The sequence below is a fragment of the Siphateles boraxobius genome, unplaced genomic scaffold, assembly GCF_051911475.1.
Source record: "Siphateles boraxobius isolate OS27281-9 unplaced genomic scaffold, OSU_SipBor_1 76, whole genome shotgun sequence".
NCBI classification, from domain to species: domain Eukaryota; kingdom Metazoa; phylum Chordata; class Actinopteri; order Cypriniformes; family Leuciscidae; genus Siphateles; species Siphateles boraxobius.
In genome coordinates, this window is record NW_027509204.1 from 1,151,586 (window position 1) to 1,169,627 (window position 18,042).

The 18,042-nt window shown below is 45.9% G+C and overlaps 1 protein-coding gene across 4 annotated transcripts in view; it reads left to right on the forward strand.

Moving 5' to 3' along the window:
- The window catches only part of LOC143724572 (uncharacterized), a 39,316-nt gene that overhangs the window by 15,817 nt on the left and 5,457 nt on the right, over positions 1-18,042 (forward strand). For all 4 annotated transcript variants that reach the window (XM_077217725.1, XM_077217728.1, XM_077217727.1 and 1 more), the window contains 7 exons: positions 7,196-7,346; positions 9,595-9,934; positions 14,654-14,813; positions 14,913-14,996; positions 15,067-15,201; positions 15,402-15,549; positions 17,401-17,983. In XM_077217725.1, coding sequence (XP_077073840.1) covers positions 7,196-7,346; positions 9,595-9,934; positions 14,654-14,813; positions 14,913-14,996; positions 15,067-15,201; positions 15,402-15,549; positions 17,401-17,983 — 1,601 coding nt within the window. The remainder of the gene's footprint in view (positions 1-7,195; positions 7,347-9,594; positions 9,935-14,653; positions 14,814-14,912; positions 14,997-15,066; positions 15,202-15,401; positions 15,550-17,400; positions 17,984-18,042) is intronic.

Below are 18,042 nucleotides of genomic sequence, written 5' to 3' on the forward strand. Positions count from 1 at the left end.
CGGAGGAACAGTCCTTAAAGGGTCATGAAACCCCCCCAGGGCTCCAGACTGCGACCAATTGGTTACATTTTGCGACCATTTTTCCTGCCGGAGCGAGCAAATATTTATTTAGGTTGCACTGGCGCGACCACAACGTTGCCGAGCAGCGAATGCAAACAAAATGAAAGTGGAACGAAAATGCGCTACTCATTTCACGGACCGTTTATTAGTTCGGACCAATAATAGAGAGCGCAGCGTGCCGATCTCGATCACGTGACACTGTTACTAGGAGATCCAGTGAAGAAATCCCTTGACTTCGCCTCAGAAATTATAACATCATTGCGGCGAGATCCAGTGAGAAACACTCCGATTCAGCGCAGAGGTCTCTGTTAAACCATAGATCAGCGCTGACGTGGAAACCTGGAGAAACGCTTGAACTTGAACACGAATCAATAAATCCATTTATGCTAATGTGGTAACTCTAAACATTACTATGGTATTGTGACAGAAATAGTCAAACGCTTACAAGTACTACACATCTTTTTCCAGCACTTCAAAACTATAATATCATAAATGTTATTTTTAATGTGATGACCAACAAATTTTTTTTTCATCCTTCAAAGATTGTCCTAAAAACTAAAATTAAGATGTAGGAAAACGATACTCGGTTACTAGCGTAACCTCGGTTCTCTCTAGAGAGGGAGCGAGTATTGCGTTAGTTTAGCTTACGCTACGGGAAAGATTCATCTTCTCGAGATACCGAAGCCAAAAAATTATCCTTAATTTTGTATTCCTTGTCAACGCAGTGCAGCAGCTAGCAGACCTAGAGCAGGCCATCTCGCGTGCTCATTGGCTGCCCTGCGGGCAACTGCTGCAGCCTACCAGTGAGCCCGGCGTGACGTCACGCCCAATGAAGGGCGCCCGCGCCTTCATAGCGTCACAGCCCGCCAGAATGGGCGTGGCTTAGCGTATAACACTAGGGGCTGTAGGCTGACTTCCCTGGTTTTCGTCGACTGAAGCGAAGTCGCTCGTGGCGCGAGCACGCCCGGTTACGCAATACTCGTTCCCTCTCTAGAGAGAACCGAGGTTACGCTAGTAACTGAGTATCGTTCTCTTACGAGAGGTTCTCTCGTATTGCGTAAGTTTAGCTTACGCTAAGGGAACACTTTGTCAACGCCGTGCGCGCCAAGCATCCACATGAGACCCCGAGCTTTCAGGGGAACCCCATAAGTGGAAAAAATAAGGTGGCCAGCCACGCGGGCCATCACTTGTACATAAGCACACATAGGGAATACAGAGCAGCGCGCCGGTCTGTATAGGCACATGGCACATACCCTACTAGGTGCAGCTCAACCAGGAGAGCTGAGTCATGTGAGAGTGATCTGAGCAGGAGATCTGGGCAGAATACACCTCTCCTTCAGACTGACAACAGTTTAGCCTGCAAGGCAGGAACTTCTAGGTTATAAAACCTGACAAAGGTAGACGGGGAGCTCCAGCCCGCCGCTACACATATGTCATGGATAGAAATTCCACTGGACCATGCCCACGAAGAGGCCACGCCTTATTGGAATGAGCCCTGATGCCCAGAGGGCATTGCAGACCTTTTGACGCGTAAGCGGCCGCTATAGCGTCTACTATCAATCTGGACAGGCTCTGTTTCGAGGAGGCGAGACCCTTGGTGCGCCCACCAAACGAAACAAAAAGCTGTTCCGAACGCCTGAAGGAGGCGGAGCGCGTAATGTAAAACCTCAGCGCTCTGACAGGGCAGAGGAGATTCACATCACCTTCGCTGTCAGATGCTGGGAGAGCTGACAACGAAATAACTTGCGCTCTGAATGGAGTGCCCATCACTTTAGGGACATAGCCATGTCTAGGTCTGAGGATGACTTTAGAGTCATTCTGTCCGAACTCAAGACACGACGCGCTGACAGACAGCACATGCAGGTCCCCTACACATTTTACTGACGACAGTGCAGTCAGAAAGACGGTTTTCAGTGATAGATATTTCAACCCCACGGTGTCTAGTGGTTCAAATGGAAAAGCTTTCAGGGCCTCGAGGACCAATGAAAGATCCCATATGGGAACCGACGGGGGGCGCGGCGGATTCATCCTTCTAGCTCCTCTAAGGAAGCGTATGGCCAACTCGTGTCTTCCCAATGACTGGCCGTGCGTCGATTCTGCGAACGCTGCCACGGCCGCCACGGATACATTGAGCGTGGATGGGGACCTTCCCTTATCCAACAGCTCTTGTAGGAAGGTGAGCAGATGCGCCACCCCGCATGTCCGCGGTTCCAGATCTCTGTCGGTGCACCATCCAGAGAACACCGACCATTTAGACGCATAGAGCCTTCTCGTGGAAGGGGCTCTAGACTGCGTGATCGTGTTCATCACTCCTTCTGGCAGGGCAACGAGTACCCGTTGATCAACCATAAATGCATAGACCAGCGCTCTGGATTGGGATGCCAGATCGTGCCGCGAGCCTGAGAGAGGAGATCTGCCCTCACCGGATTCGGCCACGGAGCTGTATGTGACAGCCCTGCTAGTTCCGGGAACCAAATCTGATTCTCCCAACGCGGGGCTATGAGGAGCACCGAGTGGCGCGTTTCCCTGATTCTCTTGATCACCTGTGGCAACAGATAGACCGGAGGGAAAGCATATAGCGGGAGGCTGGGCCAAACCTGGGCCAGCGCATCCTCGTCCTTCGAACAGACCGTCGCGCATTGAGCGTTGTCTTTTGACGCAAATAGGTCGACTTCCACTCTGCCAAATAGGCGCCACAGTTTCTGGACCGTTTGGGGTGCAGGGAACATTCCCCTGGGGGAACATTGTCCCTGGACAGTTTGTCTGGGCCCTCGTTCAAATGGCCAGGCACATGCGCCGCCCTCAGCGAGCGCAGGTGCATCGGAGACCAAATAAGGAGGCGTTCCGTCAGATTGCAGAGATTTCTGGGTTGCCCAGAAAACGGCGTTTGTGTGCAGGCGAGAGGGTCAACAGATCGGCTCGTTGGCTGCTAATTGAACCACTGCAGTAGCCTGTTTGAAGGGGACTGACAGGGAATAAACTTAAACACGCACGTCTTTTCGGAGGTGATGTGTCTGTTAGTAAGCGTGAGCGCTCGTGAGCGGGCACGTAACTTATATTCTTAATCTGACATTATACTCACGTGAGATGTCTCTGGGGTTGCCGCGAGAACGGCGGATGTGTGCAGGCGAGCGGGTTGCATTACCGGCTCGTTGGCTGCCAAATACACCACTGCAGTAGCCTTATCTAAGGGGACTGACATGGCGAGACATTTCGACGGCGGCGCGCAAGCCCGTCCGGGTCATGCAGAGAGCTCGAGAGGGCTCTGCATGACGCGCGAACGGGGACGCGAGGGCGGGGTAGCTCTCTTGTAACGTAAAGAGAGCTAGCCTTGTGCTCGGGAGCAGAACTGGAACAGTGTTTGTACGAGGGCGCGCGCACGGGTAGTGGGCACGGGACCTACATGTAACACAGATGATGCCCGTCCGGGTCATGCAGAGAGCTCGAGAGGGCTCTGCATGACGCGCGAACGGGGACACGTGGGCGGGGTAGCTCTCTTGTAACGTAAAGAGAGCTAGCCGCGTGCTCGTACGTGTCCCTCGGCCTCATTCTCAGATGCGACGGCAGTGAGGCTCGTGAGCGGCAGCTGCGCGTCGGTGAGGAGAGGCGGGGGGTGTTGAAGGCTTCGAGTCGAGCCCGCAGGGTCGACAGCGGAAGCGCTTCACAGCCGGAAGTGCGAGGCGTCTTAAAAAAGACACTCGCTGCTCTTTTAGAATAGGTTTTAGAATAGGTTTTAGCAAGGTAAAGGATACGTCGCCGGATAGCGTAGCTCGCACGGATGGCTGAAGGTGGCGAAGACGGCCGGCTTCCTCAGCGCTCTCCTAAGCTGGCTGTCCGCTGTTCGACGGCGGCGGTGGCTTCTCTCAGATCCAGCGATGCGAAGAGCTCGCTGAAGAGACGAAAATCAGGGAAGTCAGCCTACAGCCCCTAGTGTTATACGCTAAGCCACGCCCATTCTTGCGGGCTGTGACGCTATGAAGGCGCGGGCGCCCTTCATTGGGCGTGACGTCACGCCGGGTTCACTGGTAGGCTGCAGCAGTTGCCCGCAGGGCAGCCAATGAGCACGCGAGATGGCCTGCTCTAGGTCTGCTAGCTGCTGCACTGCGTTGACAAGGAATACAAAATTAAGGATAATTTTTTGGCTTCAGTATCTCGAGAAGATGAATCTTTCGCGTAGCGTAAGCTAAACTTACACAATACGAGAGAACCTCTCGTAAGAGAACTCTTATTTAAACCCTTATTTAAAATTAAAATAAATTACTATTGTAAACAGTAGGATGCTTATTGGCTATTTTCACTCCCTAACATTTTTTTTTTTTACTCGGGTTTTGCTTTTTAATTTATATTAAGATATTATGAATGATAATAAAGTTTATTTCATCGACACCCTAAATTAAGCTCTGCTTTATTGTCAGCCCCAGTGCTGCAGATCTGTGTTGTAGAGCTCAGTGTCTTGGTGCGGCGGCCCTCAGATGTTAGTCTGGAGTCTGTGAACTTAAAATAAAACTGCACATTGTAATATCTGTACGTTGTCTATTATTAAAGAATTTGTCAGTATTACAGTTATTTTGGGGGAAATTTTAATAATTGCATTGCAAGCTGATTTAAGGTGTGCCCCTACATTTTCTGCTTGCGCTCATAAAATTTCAGTCAGGGGCTACAGCGCTCCTAGTGAAAAAAGTTAGTCTGGAGCCCTGTCCCCTCTTTCAGCTCAAGTCTAGCTCACAATCTTTTTGAAAAATGCAACTTAAATGGGCGTGGATGGTGTGGGTGTGGTGTGGCGGGGGAGGAGGGAACTGTCATCAGCAGTGGCCCATGCATATCGACTGTCACTAAAAATCAGTGGTAAAACATGAGGAAATGCTAGATTTTTTTATAGCTGGCAAAGTTAAAGTCTAATGAAATACACTGACACTTTATTATTGTCCTTTCAAAAGTAACTGAATGTCCTGCTACATATATTAGCCTACAGTAATTGTAATTCTATTTATAATTATACATGTACATGAATATGTTTTAATGTCATTATAAAATATGTAGTTGTTTATATACACATTATAAATGCCTATATTTGAAAATAATTAATTTTCCACTGCATAGCCTATAGATCTACGCGCCCCCTGAACCCCAATAATAAAGATGGACAATGACAGACATTTGCAGTGGCGCAAGTGCGCAGGGCTCTGTGGAGGTGCAGGACTTCTCTCCTCCTGAATCCCCAGGGCTAAATAGTGACATAATAGACGGCGGTGCAGGTTACATTTTAGACACACACACATCTCTGAAGGGATAGACAAGTCCTCGGGACTTGGTACCGCATTACTCGCAAGACGTAACTTGCATTGGTCGCCAGCAAGGTCGAAGTCCACCATTCTCCAGTTCTCGAAGCTCTCTCGGGTAAAATGTTTGCGGCACACGTACAGATTAGATGTGTCCGTGGTTGATGGCCAACACACTGCCCGGAGCCAGAGTCTAGCCCTGGCAGCATCGCGGGGAAACATATTCAACCAACTTTGACTTTTGCACCACGAAAACAAACACTTGCGTCCCATGATTGTCTCTCTCCTCTACTACGCGATATCACAGTTTGACATTTCTGTCATTGGAAAGATCCACGTGGTGTCATGAATAATTAAGAGACGTGTCTTCTCATAGGATATGAAAACTCAGTCTCATTACAGTGCTCTGAAGACACGATGAAGATTTTAAACCCGGAAGACGAAAGTAGCGAAAAAAAACAAGTTTAACCATTTTCACCCTTCTATTAAATCTAACAGATGCTAACATTGTTTTCAATGGTGTTCAACACACATCTGTTAAAATCTCAGAAAATTTGGTTTAGGGTTTCATGACCCTTTAAAACCCCCTTGTGGTCAATAATTTTATCATCTTTTATCACCAAAATTACATATTTAAATGTTTTTTCCTTAGAAAAAAATGACTTCATGCCTTAAAATAGCTTGGTTCTAACTTGACACCCTTGCCTGATTTAGTATTCATGATTCTATGAATATGCAAATGAGCCCCGCCTCCACTCACTCACTCAGGTCAGAGATCCACTCGTTGACGATCACACGTTGATCTGATTGGTTACAAGGTAGTTTGTGACGTCAGAAACACCAGCGATTTCAAACCGTGTTTTTGAGACTGTCTTTGGTTCACTGCAGTTTTAAGTAGAAAATACTCAGCAATGCTGTCGACTTATGAATTTACACATGGATTGTCTTAAAGCATATTAAAAACACAACATAGACATATAAACAACATTAAAAGCTGGATGTTCACCACAGCGGGGACTTTAAAACCCTAACAGTGTACTGGTGGTAGATAAAGTCACAGTTACAGTAACTTAGGACAGTTAAGAGACCTTTCTACTGACATCAGGAGAAAGATGGCCAGAGTGCCTGACGACCTGCGTAATCCTGCCATAGAGCCGCTGCAGGAGTACTGAGACGGTAGACTCTCCAACACCGCACTAAACTGCAGTGTGTGTATGTCAGAGACCGTCTGAGGCAGTGTTACAGCGAGACAGAAGAACAGCTGTACACCAGCGTGAGTGGAGGAGCGTCTGGCAGATCCGGCTCAGTCCATGAGGACCAGGAGACCCGAGACTGACCACTGCTTATCAGATCGATCCTCGGTTCAGGGACTCGCTTTTACAGTCTGGCTGCCTGTGAAATAAACTTAAAGATTTAACAAATGAGACAAACTGAGCACGTTTATTTACACGTTAAAACATTTGCTTGAAATGAAAACAGTTAATGGTGAGAGGACTTTCTTTTTAGCTGCGTTTATATGTGAAACACACACACACACACACACAAAATAAACAAATATATATTGTTTGTGTATATACTGCGTGTATGTTACATATATATATGTATATATATATATATATATATATATATATATATATATATATAAACACACAAATACATATATATAATAAATATATATAGTATATGGTGAAGTGAACTATTGAGGAGTGTCACTTTAAAATAATATAATGCATTTAAATGATTAATAAAAAGAAAAGAAAAATACACTTATGTTGTGGAATCACATTTTGAATCACTTCTTGAATTGAGTCTTTGTTTCTCTATGTAACCAGTGTTAATATGCTTTCACATTTCAGAGCGAGAAGCGGTCATTTCTTGCAAAGCTTTTCAAGGTGAAGATCAGTAAGCCTGCGCAGGAAGAGCACGCGAGCAAGAGCGAAGAGTCCCTGTGTTCAGAGGCTGAGCTGCCAACCACACCACCAACTCCTGCTGTAGAGTACAAACCCAGTACGTATCATGTGCTCTCTTCAGACACAAGCAATGCTCTCTCGCTCGCTCTCTCTCTGAGCGTTTACACACATTCATAAGCCGCCAGTGCGCATGCTCATGTAAACATGGCAACTCTCTTCCTTTATCTGTGTACAGTCATGAATGTCTTGAGCATAGAGCGATCGACACAGCCAGGGTTTCGCCCAGCATTCAAACACCTTAACCCGAGTTTTTAAATCTTCTTAAAAGTGCATACGTGGAAATCATCTGTACTGCAGAGTTCAGCGCCTCCAGCCATGTTTCAGTTGGGGAGGAGGACATGTATTGTACTATTTCTTCACCCAAGAGATTATAAAAAATGTTCTCATATTGGGACATTTTGGAGTACTATGTGAGTTTTAATGCATTATTTAACATCACTCGCATATTTATCACAGTTGTAAAACTACCTTGTCTCGTCAATACTGATATTTTTTAAAGCATTATAAACTGTTTTCTTGAATTTTTTAATTAAACTTTTTTTTTATCACATAGTTATCAGCGTGTTGGTGATGGTGTATGTAAACATACTCCGTCTCTCACACACACACACACACACACACACACACACACACACACACACACACACACACACACACACACACACACACACACACACACACACACACACACACACACACACACTTCAAGGTAAGTATTTACTCTGATTCCTTCATTTAAAAGTCATTTAATATTCATCAATATCACTGATCTGCCTGCACTGACACTATTGGATGAGAACTGAACTGAGCTGGACGATGACATCACCGTTTTCTCCAGAACTGCTTTATAGATTAACTCATTCAAGAATCGATGAACTTTACAGTTAATCAACAGAACTAAATTAACACTGAAGTGACTCCAGCTGATCAATGAAAGCTGCACAGGCGACCACATTACAGACACTATTATTTGAAGAAATCTTCACAGTCGCTTATGAAACGGGGACATTAAGTCATTGTCAAAGCACTGTGTTAGATGGACTAACTGGTCAAATGCTAGTATCCACAGCTAAGATCAAGTACTGCCACAGTGTGTTATATTTCACGTCAACTTTTGTTTCAAAATGCTTTTAAAAGATTAGTTTCTTCACCAATAATTTGTCAAAAATCCCAAAATTGATCATGCATTTAGTTCTATTTTAGTGTTTTAACATAACAACAAAATACCTCCTTTGTATGCACTTCTACAGCATTTCATCTCTTTAAAGCACCAGCAATACACAAATGAATTTGGATCCTGTTTTGTTAACACTTCACATGCACATACGGGCGGCATCACACTACAAAACACGGCGTCAGTGCCATTTAAACGGTGGTCTGCCGATGTTTTGTGTTTCTGTGTTGTGTAGCTTTCTCGTGTATTCAGGTACAAGAGTTTTGATTTGTAAAAAGCCTTATGTTAGAAAACATGCAAGCTCTCATAAACAGGCTCTTTTCCACAAACAAATGAGAAGCGCAGAAGAGCCGGTGTTTGTCAAGGGATGAAAGTTAGTAGATTACGTTGTGACGAAAACAGTTGTATTGTAGAAGATGCTGTGTGTCTCTGTCGTATTCTCGTGGCATTGATGAAGCTTTCACCAGTGGATTCTGCCATTTTGTGGAAGAGTCAGTTTAGTTGATTTAAAATGTTTTATTATTTTACTGAAAAACTTTTTAAAAGCAGAAGTTTACCTAATACACTACAATAGTTATTCGTGCGACAATACACATTGAATTGAGGTCAAGGAGATCATTATGTACAGTTGGGTTTTGCAGTGGTGTTTTTTGAACACAAAAGCTAAATGCTGACTTTTTAATTGGCGAATAATGCACACATCTGTTGTCTTGTTTTGGAGACATGGCGGACGGTGTTGAGCAGACTTTAAAGATCAAGCCAAAGTCCTAAATCACGTCAGCGAACCATTAGTGACGGCGTAGGATTTGGTCAAATTGTGTGACCAAGTGTGAAAGTGCCCAAAAAGGTCTGAACATGCACATCTTTGCTTCAACGATTCATTGCTCCTTCAACTACTGGTGAGCCCAGTTTTTCAGCAAACAGTGACGTTTTTAAAGCAACTATTTTTGTAAAAAGATTTCATAATTCGTCCCAAAATGGGCTTGCTTCTTAAAAGCGTCCTTACCCAGACTTTTAAAAATACATAATCAATTGTGTGCCCCCCCCCCCCCAAATGCTTCTTGTTTTAAATCTTTATATCCTTCTCTTTATTCTGTTTCCTTCTCTCCAGCCATTAAAACCCCAGCTGAGGTTGAGTGCAGCACCAGCACAGCCCAGCCTTCAGACCCGACCCGGGACCGGCCCTCCTCTGAGGAGACTCCCACAGCCCCGCTCATCAAGAGGTCCACGCCAGCCAGAGCCAAGAAAACCATGCCAGGCTCTCCTCGACTGGAGCTGCTCAAAGGGGCTCTCAGCAAAAGCCCTTCAGCGTTCTCCAAGAAGCCGTCTGAGTGCAAGACCCCTGCCGAGTCCCTGAGCTGCGGATCCTTAGCGGACGACCCTGTGCTGGACAGTCCTCTCCTGATCAGACAAAACATGCGCCGCGAGCTCAGTAAAGTCTTGCTCATGAGGTTAGAGGAAGAAATGTCTTAATTTAAACTAAATATCCTGTAACAAATGTTACTCAGTGACAGAGCACCACCTTCATCATCTCTTGAAGTCTATTGAATCATTCATGGAATAGTTGTCTTATACCCTAGTGCATGTCAAACCACCTCATTTCATGTAGCCCGCAAGATCATTTCTGAAACGTATCAACCACATTTCCTTGTGAATACTAACCCTTAACGTGCATCACACCTGAACACGCCAGTGCGTGATTTGATGAACTGCTAAATTCAAGTCTGCATTCAGGCTTTGGAAACGGGGTTGCATGTGTTTGAGAATTCAGAAGCAGCCTAGCGTCAGCCATCAGTGATCCTGGAGGGCCACTGTCCTGCAGAGATTAGCAGACGCTGTAGCCTAGCGTGGGCCATCAGTGCTCCTGGAGGGCGACTGTACCACAGAGATTAGCAGATGCCTGAGCCTAGCATGAGCCATCAGTGCTCCTGGAGGGCCACTGTCCCACAGAGATTAGCAAACGCCTGAGCCTAGCGTGAGCCATCAGTGCTTCTGGAGGGCCACTGTCCCACAGAGATTAGCAGATGCCTGAGCCTAGCGTGGGCCATCAGTGCTCCTGGAGGGCCACTGTCCCACAGAGATGAGCAGATGCCTGATCTTAGCGTGAGCCATCAGTCCTCCTGGAGGGCCACTGTCCCACAGAGATTAGCAAAAGCCTGAGCCTAGCGTGAGCCATCAGTGCTCCTGGAGGGCCACTGTCCCACAGAGATTAGCAGATGCCTGAGCCTAGCGTGAGCCATCAGTGCTCCTGGAGGGCCACTGTCCCACAGAGATTAGCAGACGCCTGAGCCTAGCGTGGGCCATCAGTGATCCTGGAGGGCCACTGTCCCACAGAGATTAGCAGATGCCTGAGCCTAGCGTGAGTCATCAGTCCTCCTGGAGGGTCACTGTCCCACAGAGATTAGCAGATGCCTGAGCCTAGCGTGAGCCATCAGTGCTCCTGGAGGGCCACTGTCCCACAGAGATTAGCAGATGCCTGAGCCTAGCGTGAGTCATCAGTGCTTCTGGAGGGCCACTGTCCCACAGAGATTAGCAGACGCCTGAGCCTAGCGTGGGCCATCAGTGCTCCTGGAGGGCCACTGTCCCACAGAGATTAGCAGATGCCTGAGCTTAGCGTGAGCCATCAGTGCTCCTGGAGGGCCACTGTCCCACAGAGATTAGCAGATGCCTGAGTTTAGCGTGAGCCATCAGTGCTCCTGGAGGGCCACTGTCCCACAGAGATTAGCAAAAGCCTGAGCCTAGCGTGAGCCATCAGTGCTCCTGGTGGGCCACTGTCCCACAGAGATTAGCAGATGCCTGAGCCTAGCGTGAGCCATCAGTGCTCCTGGAGGGCCACTGTCCCACAGAGATTAGCAGATGCCTGAGCCTAGCGTGAGCCATCAGTGCTCCTGGAGGGCCACTGTCCCACAGAGATTAGCAGATGCCTGAGCCTAGCGTGAGCCAACAGTGCTCCTGGAGGGCCACTGTCCCACAGAGATTAGCAGATGCCTGAGCCTAGCGTGAGCCATCAGTGCTCCTGGAGGGCCACTGTCCCGCAGAGATTAGCAGACGCCTGAGCCATCAGTCCTCCTGGAGGGCCACTGTCCCGCAGAGATTAGCAGACGCCTGAGCCTAGCGTGAGCCATCAGTGCTCCTGGAGGTCCACTGTCCCGCAGAGATTAGCAGATGCCTGAGCCTAGCGTGAGCCATCAGTGCTCCTGGAGGTCCACTGTCCCGCAGAGATTAGCAGATGCCTGAGCCTAGCGTGAGACATCAGTGCTCCTGGAGGGCCACTGTCCCACAGAGATTAGCAGACGCCTGAGCCTAGTGTGAGCCATCAGTGCTCCTGGAGGGCCACTGTCCCACAGAGATTAGCAGATGCCTGAGCCTAGCGTGAGCCATCAGTGCTCCTGGAGGTCTACTGTCCCACAGAGATTAGCAGATGCCTGAGCCTAGCGTGAGCCATCAGTGCTCCTGGAGGGCCACTGTCCCACAGAGATTAGCAGATGCCTGAGCCTAGCGTGAGCCATCAGTGCTCCTGGAGGGCCACTGTCCCGCAGAGATTAGCAGACGCCTGAGCCTAGCGTGAGCCATCAGTGCTCCTGGAGGGCCACTCTCCCACAGAAATTAGCAGATGCCTGAGCCTAGCGTGAGCCATCAGTGCTCCTGGAGGGCCACTATCCCGCAGAGATTAGCAGACGCCTGAGCCTAGCGTGAGCCATCAGTGCTCCTGGAGGGCCACTGTCCCGCAGAGATTAGCAGACACCTGAGCCTAGCGTGAGCCATCAGTGCTCCTGGAGGGCCACTGTCCCGCAGATATTAGCAGATGCCTGAGCCTAGCGTGAGCCATCAGTGCTCCTGGAGGGCCACTGTCCCGCAGAGATTAGCAAACGCCTGAGCCTAGCGTGAGCCATCAGTGCTCCTGGAGGGCCACTGTCCCGCAGAGATTAGCAGACGCCTGAGCCTAGCGTGAGCCATCAGTGCTCCTGGAGGGCCACTGTCCCGCAGAGATTAGCAAACACCTGAGCCAGGTGATCAAGGTCTTCAGGAGTAACAGAAACCCAGAGGGGCTGAATCTCAAATCGCCCCCTATACACTCATATAGGGCAGTATTTGAGGGGGACATTCATTTGTAGTGGTGTCCGAAACTATAGTGGACGTTGAGTGCACTCATTCTATCCCACAATGGACCGTAATAATGAGTGTACAAACAATGTATGCTCCGACTTCACGCACTCATTTTCATTTCCTCCAAGTGAACTGTTTTAATGGACTAACTGGATAGTGAGTGAGGGTTTAGGGAGTGATTTCGGATTCAGCCCTGGTCCTACTATAGGGAGATGAGAGGGTCTGTATCTCTTACCATTGGAGAAAGCGTGACTTGGATCACATGATGCACCTCAGCCTATCATACGATGGCAGTGACGTCAGTGGCCAGCGTTCATACGATGGCAGTGACGTCAGTGGCCAGCGTTCATACGATGGCAGTGACGTCAGTGGCCAGCGTTCAGAGTTTTATGACAGTCATTTACAGTTTACGTTACACACGGTTTCTTGTGGATCAGCGTGATCGTCTTGTGAATAATGTTGTATATTTGGTGTTATATGGCTAGTAAAGGCTGGTGTTACATCGCCAGTAAAGGCTGGTGTTACATCGCCAGTAAAGGCTGGTGTTACATCGCTAGTAAAGGCTGGTGTTACATCGCTAGTAAAGGCTGGTGTTATATCGCTAGTAAAGGCTGGTGTTATATCGCTAGTAAAGGCTGGTGTTATATCGCTAGTAAAGGTACAGTAGGGCTGCAATGGAGTATGCTTTACAGAGCGTGATTACTGTCACCGCAGTGCACATGAAACCAGATTTAAGATTAGATTTGAATCTGTTCATTAAAAACAGCTATATAGGGCATACATTGCAGAGAGAACACATCATTACTTTATTTATTTAATTAAACAACAATATAATACAATTTTTATAATTAATTGTTTTTTTAATTCATTAAAATGCATTATATCAACATCATAGTAGTGCATGGCAGTCATAGACATTCAAGTCTTATTATAATTTGTAAAACCTGAAAGCCAAAGAAAAGAAAACATTGATGTTGTTTATTTTCTGTAGAAAATATACAATATATCATTTAATATACAATATATCAATACTTTTATCCCTTGAAACGCATCTTTGATCGCCAAAATTATTCTCGAAAAAATGATTCATGCCTTAAAATATTTAGAATGTAACTCTACACTAGGGCTGCACGATTTGGGGAAAATGTCATATTGCGATTATTGAGGTCAATATTGCGATTGTGATATGCGATTGCGATATAATAAACAAATGGTTTCATGAGTCAACTTGCTTGGTTCTAAAGCAAAATGTTCACACAGATGGTGATAATTCTGAAATGTGTATTTCTCAACTCAAACTAGCAACAACTAAATGATTGATAACACCTATAATGATCAATAAGCCATTGATGTCTGGATAAAAATGACCCCCCTCCCCATTTTATACATTATTTATAGAGAACTGTATTCTGCCGTGCTGTCTTGTGCGTACGCATGATACTGGTCTTGATCTTTTGTCTTGTGGCACATGAATGGTTCAAAAGCATTCGCATAAGAGCGGGATCATGTAACACTAGCCAAAGGATGACAAAAATAACAGATGCTGCATTAATTGCGTTAATAGTCCTAATTTGTTTATTTCATATAAAAGCGTAGCATTTTGCGTCATATAATCGCATTGGCTTGACATCGCGATTGCGATACTATTAATCGTGCAGCACTACTCGACACCCTTGCCTCATTTAGTATATGCGGTTCTATGAATATGCAAATGAGCCCCGCCTCCACTCACTCACTCACTCACTCACTCAGCTCAGTGATCCACTCGTTGACGATCACACGTTGATCTGATTGGTTACAAGGTAGTTTGTGATGTCAGAAACACCAGCGATTTCAAACTGTGTTTTTGAGACTGTCTTTGGTTCACTGCAGTTTTAAGTAGAAAATACTCAGCAATGCTGTTGACTTATGAATTTACACATGGTTTGTCTTAAAGCATATTAAAAACACCACATAGACATATAAACAACATTAAAAGCTGGATGTTCACTACAGGGGGACTTTAAAAAATAACATTTTTATCAAGGTAAAATCTACATATCATCTTTTATCTTTTTGTTTAGGTTTAATCAGAGTGATGATCTGAACATTTGTGAGAATGAAATTGAAAAGCTGGCAGTGGACATGGAGAAAGAGATGTTCAATATGTGTTACACCACAGATGAGGAATATAAGAATAAACACCAGTGCCTCGTCCTTAGCTTGAAAGATCCCAAAAACAAGGTCAGTTTTCGTACATTTTCTTTGTACACAAAGTTACTTCGTTTAAATGTTGTTTTCATAGTGTGTGAAGTCATACATTTATTCTGTTGATGTTTTCAGGAACTGTGTCATCAGGTTTTGAAAGGAAACATGCCTTCAGTCAGGCTCATTAATTTGAGTCAGCAGGATATGACATGTGTTGAGGTAAAGAATTGTTGGTCAAAAAAGAGTTAATGTAATGTACAGTGCTTCAGTGTTTGACTGTTCTCCACAGGAGTCCGCCGCTGTCCCATCTGTGAAGGAGAAATCGCCCTCATCCGCTTGTTCTGTGGATGTGGAGAAACCTCCTTCGGCTGCTGCTCATGAGGAAGAGATGATCGGAGAGGCACTGAACACAAACACTACCTCAGTGAGTCGATAGTGACGACTTATAGATTCATTTTTGACAATGTTAACAAAAGACTTTGACAAACGCATTGCAGATCATCCACTGCAGTGTGGTTACACAATCTCAAGAGTATATTGGAGATTTTCTTCTTCACTGCTAGAGCCCAGTGCCATTTCTGTTCTTCTGATCAGTTAAGCATTCAAGCATTTGTGTGTCCTCAGGAAGAGAAGCTGCGTGTGTCTCGACTGAAGCCGACTCCTGCGAGGGAAACGAGCTCAAACGCTCCAGGTGTGATCGGCAGCATGTTGAAAGACTCAACTACAGATCATAAACAGCATCTCTTTGACCTCAACTGCAGGATATGTACAGGTATGACCTTCTAAAACACATATTCATGCAGATCAACTCTATGCGAAGGAGATGTGTTGCACTGCGTTAGGTAAATGGTGGTGACACCAGATACTGACTGGTTTTTAGACCCCCCCCAATACAGTAAAACTGCACATTTTAGAGTGGCCTTTTATGTGGCCAGCCTAAGGCGCACCTGTGCAATAATCATGCTGTTTAATCAGCATCTTGATATGCCACACCTGTGAGGTGTAGGGGTGGGCGATATAGCCTCAAAATTCTATCACGATATTTCAAGAATATTTGCGATCATGATATTTATGACGATATAGACATTTTTTTTGTTGTTGTTGAAAATTTTCTTAGTATGTTTATCTCGCCTAAATGTTTGCTCACTCATTGCGTTTTTACAATGTGGTAATTTTGTTGTTAAGAGTTTACACAACACAAGGAAGCTTGATTTCAATCTTTGAATTAAATGTTAAATGTGTGTAGGTCTAACACCAGTATTCAGAAATACTACAGAAACATAATAAAGTAATCAAGTGTAAAATAACACAGTCTTTTAGTTCTGTTTCCTGATTAAATTAAATACATAGGCTAATAATTCTCATTCATTACAATTAAAGCTATCTTTTGTTGTTTTGACGACAACATTAATGACAGACGCATAGCCTATGGCTGCTGTCACTTTTACAGCTAGTGCACGGATCCATTGCTGTTACTCATTACTCAAGACTGTGTTTATGAGTATACTTACCAAGACCGGAAGTTTTACACAATTTTGCGTTTTTCCCCCCATTAAAGCGATATAATCCGCGAAAAATAACTTTAGTTTCTCGCGAGCTGTAGGCTACTCAATGTATGCATGCAGAGCAACTCTCTCAGAGAGTATGCGAGTAGCTTACTGGATAGTTTAAAACCGCTTGATGGTTTAAACTGATAAGAATTAAGAAGACTTGAAAATTATAAACTTTAGTTACGATGCACTGATGGCCCGATTGTGCAAGAGACCATTCAGTCATGTCCCGACTCCTAAACGCGCGCGAGAGAAGACGCGCGTCGGCAGCCCCGCTGAACACTCAAGCTGTTTGTGAAATTGCTAAATCGTGATCGGAGGCTGACAGGCTGCTCTCGCGCTCAGACAGGTGTTGTTGTTGTGCGTGCTAGAGAACGTAAATGCGCCATACGTCATGGCGTCGCTATATCATTGATATCGCGATATGACACTTTTTTATCATGTAAAAATGTATACCGGTATTATCGTGGACAGTATGATATGGCACACCCCTAGTGAGGTAGATGGATGATCTCTGCAAAGGAGAAGTGCTCACTAACACAGATTTACACAGACTTAATATTTGAGAGAAATAGGCCTTTTGTGTGAATAGAAAAAGTCTTAGATCTTTGAGTACAGCTCATGAAAAATGGGGGCAAAAACAAAAGTGTTGCGTTTATAATTTTGTTCAGTGTATGTGAAATACGCTAATACAGGACAGTCCATCTGCGGTCGTGGGTGGAGCATGAGCAGAATGACATCAAAACGGCCTGATTATTGAGAGTGTTTAGGCTTTTTGAGGATAAAAAAAAAAGCAGTGTATGGATTGTTTTCATTGTATGGTGGTTGTGTCCACACACTGCAAAGACACATTTATATGAAAACACCATATAAAAGTGAATTTAGCATCCGATGACCCTTTAAGAAGTTTCTTGCAAGTATAAGAAGTATTGCAAACCACAGACTCAACAAATAGTATCTGTAACTTTCTTCCATAACTTGCATGTCAAGCAAAAGGCCAGAGAAAGTAAAAAATAAAACAGTTATAAAGTTGCCACAGTATAATTTGTTACTTAAATATGTCTTACCTGCAGGCCAAGTATCATCTGATAATGATCCTGAAACCAAGAAACCCAAGATGAAGACCATGAAGGATGACACAGAAAAGGAGCAGTCTTCATGTGTTGAGGCCGTGAACGCTGAAGCGCTGGAGTCTGCAGTCATCGAGTCTGCAGTCATCGAGTCTGCAGTCATCGAGTCTGCAGCCATGGAGTCTGCAGCCATGGAGTCTGCAGCCATCGAGTCTGCAGTCATCGAGTCTGCAGTCATCGAGTCTGCAGTCATCGAGTCTCCGGCTTCTCCCAGTGCGGAGGACCTCGACTCCCAGTCGCCAGCTGCAGACTTCTCTCCTGTCCTGATCCCTGCAGTTCCCACTGTGTCCCTCTCACGGAGAGATCCTCGTACAGCACAGTACCGGCAGACCCTGCCCTCGTCTGCGGGCCCAGAGTGTGTGTCCACCCCACACCAGCACCCGCAGCCAGCCAGGCCTGTGCTGGAGCCGGTTAAAGAGACACACACACCACATGTGTCCGTACTCCCGCCCGCTCCGATGCCCAAGTCTATCCTCACGAAGCCTTCGCCAGCTTCACTGGGCGCTTCATACGGCTCAACCACAAGGTGCACGCACACATCGCTTGGACGTAACTTCAACAATAAATAATACAATAATTGCCCAA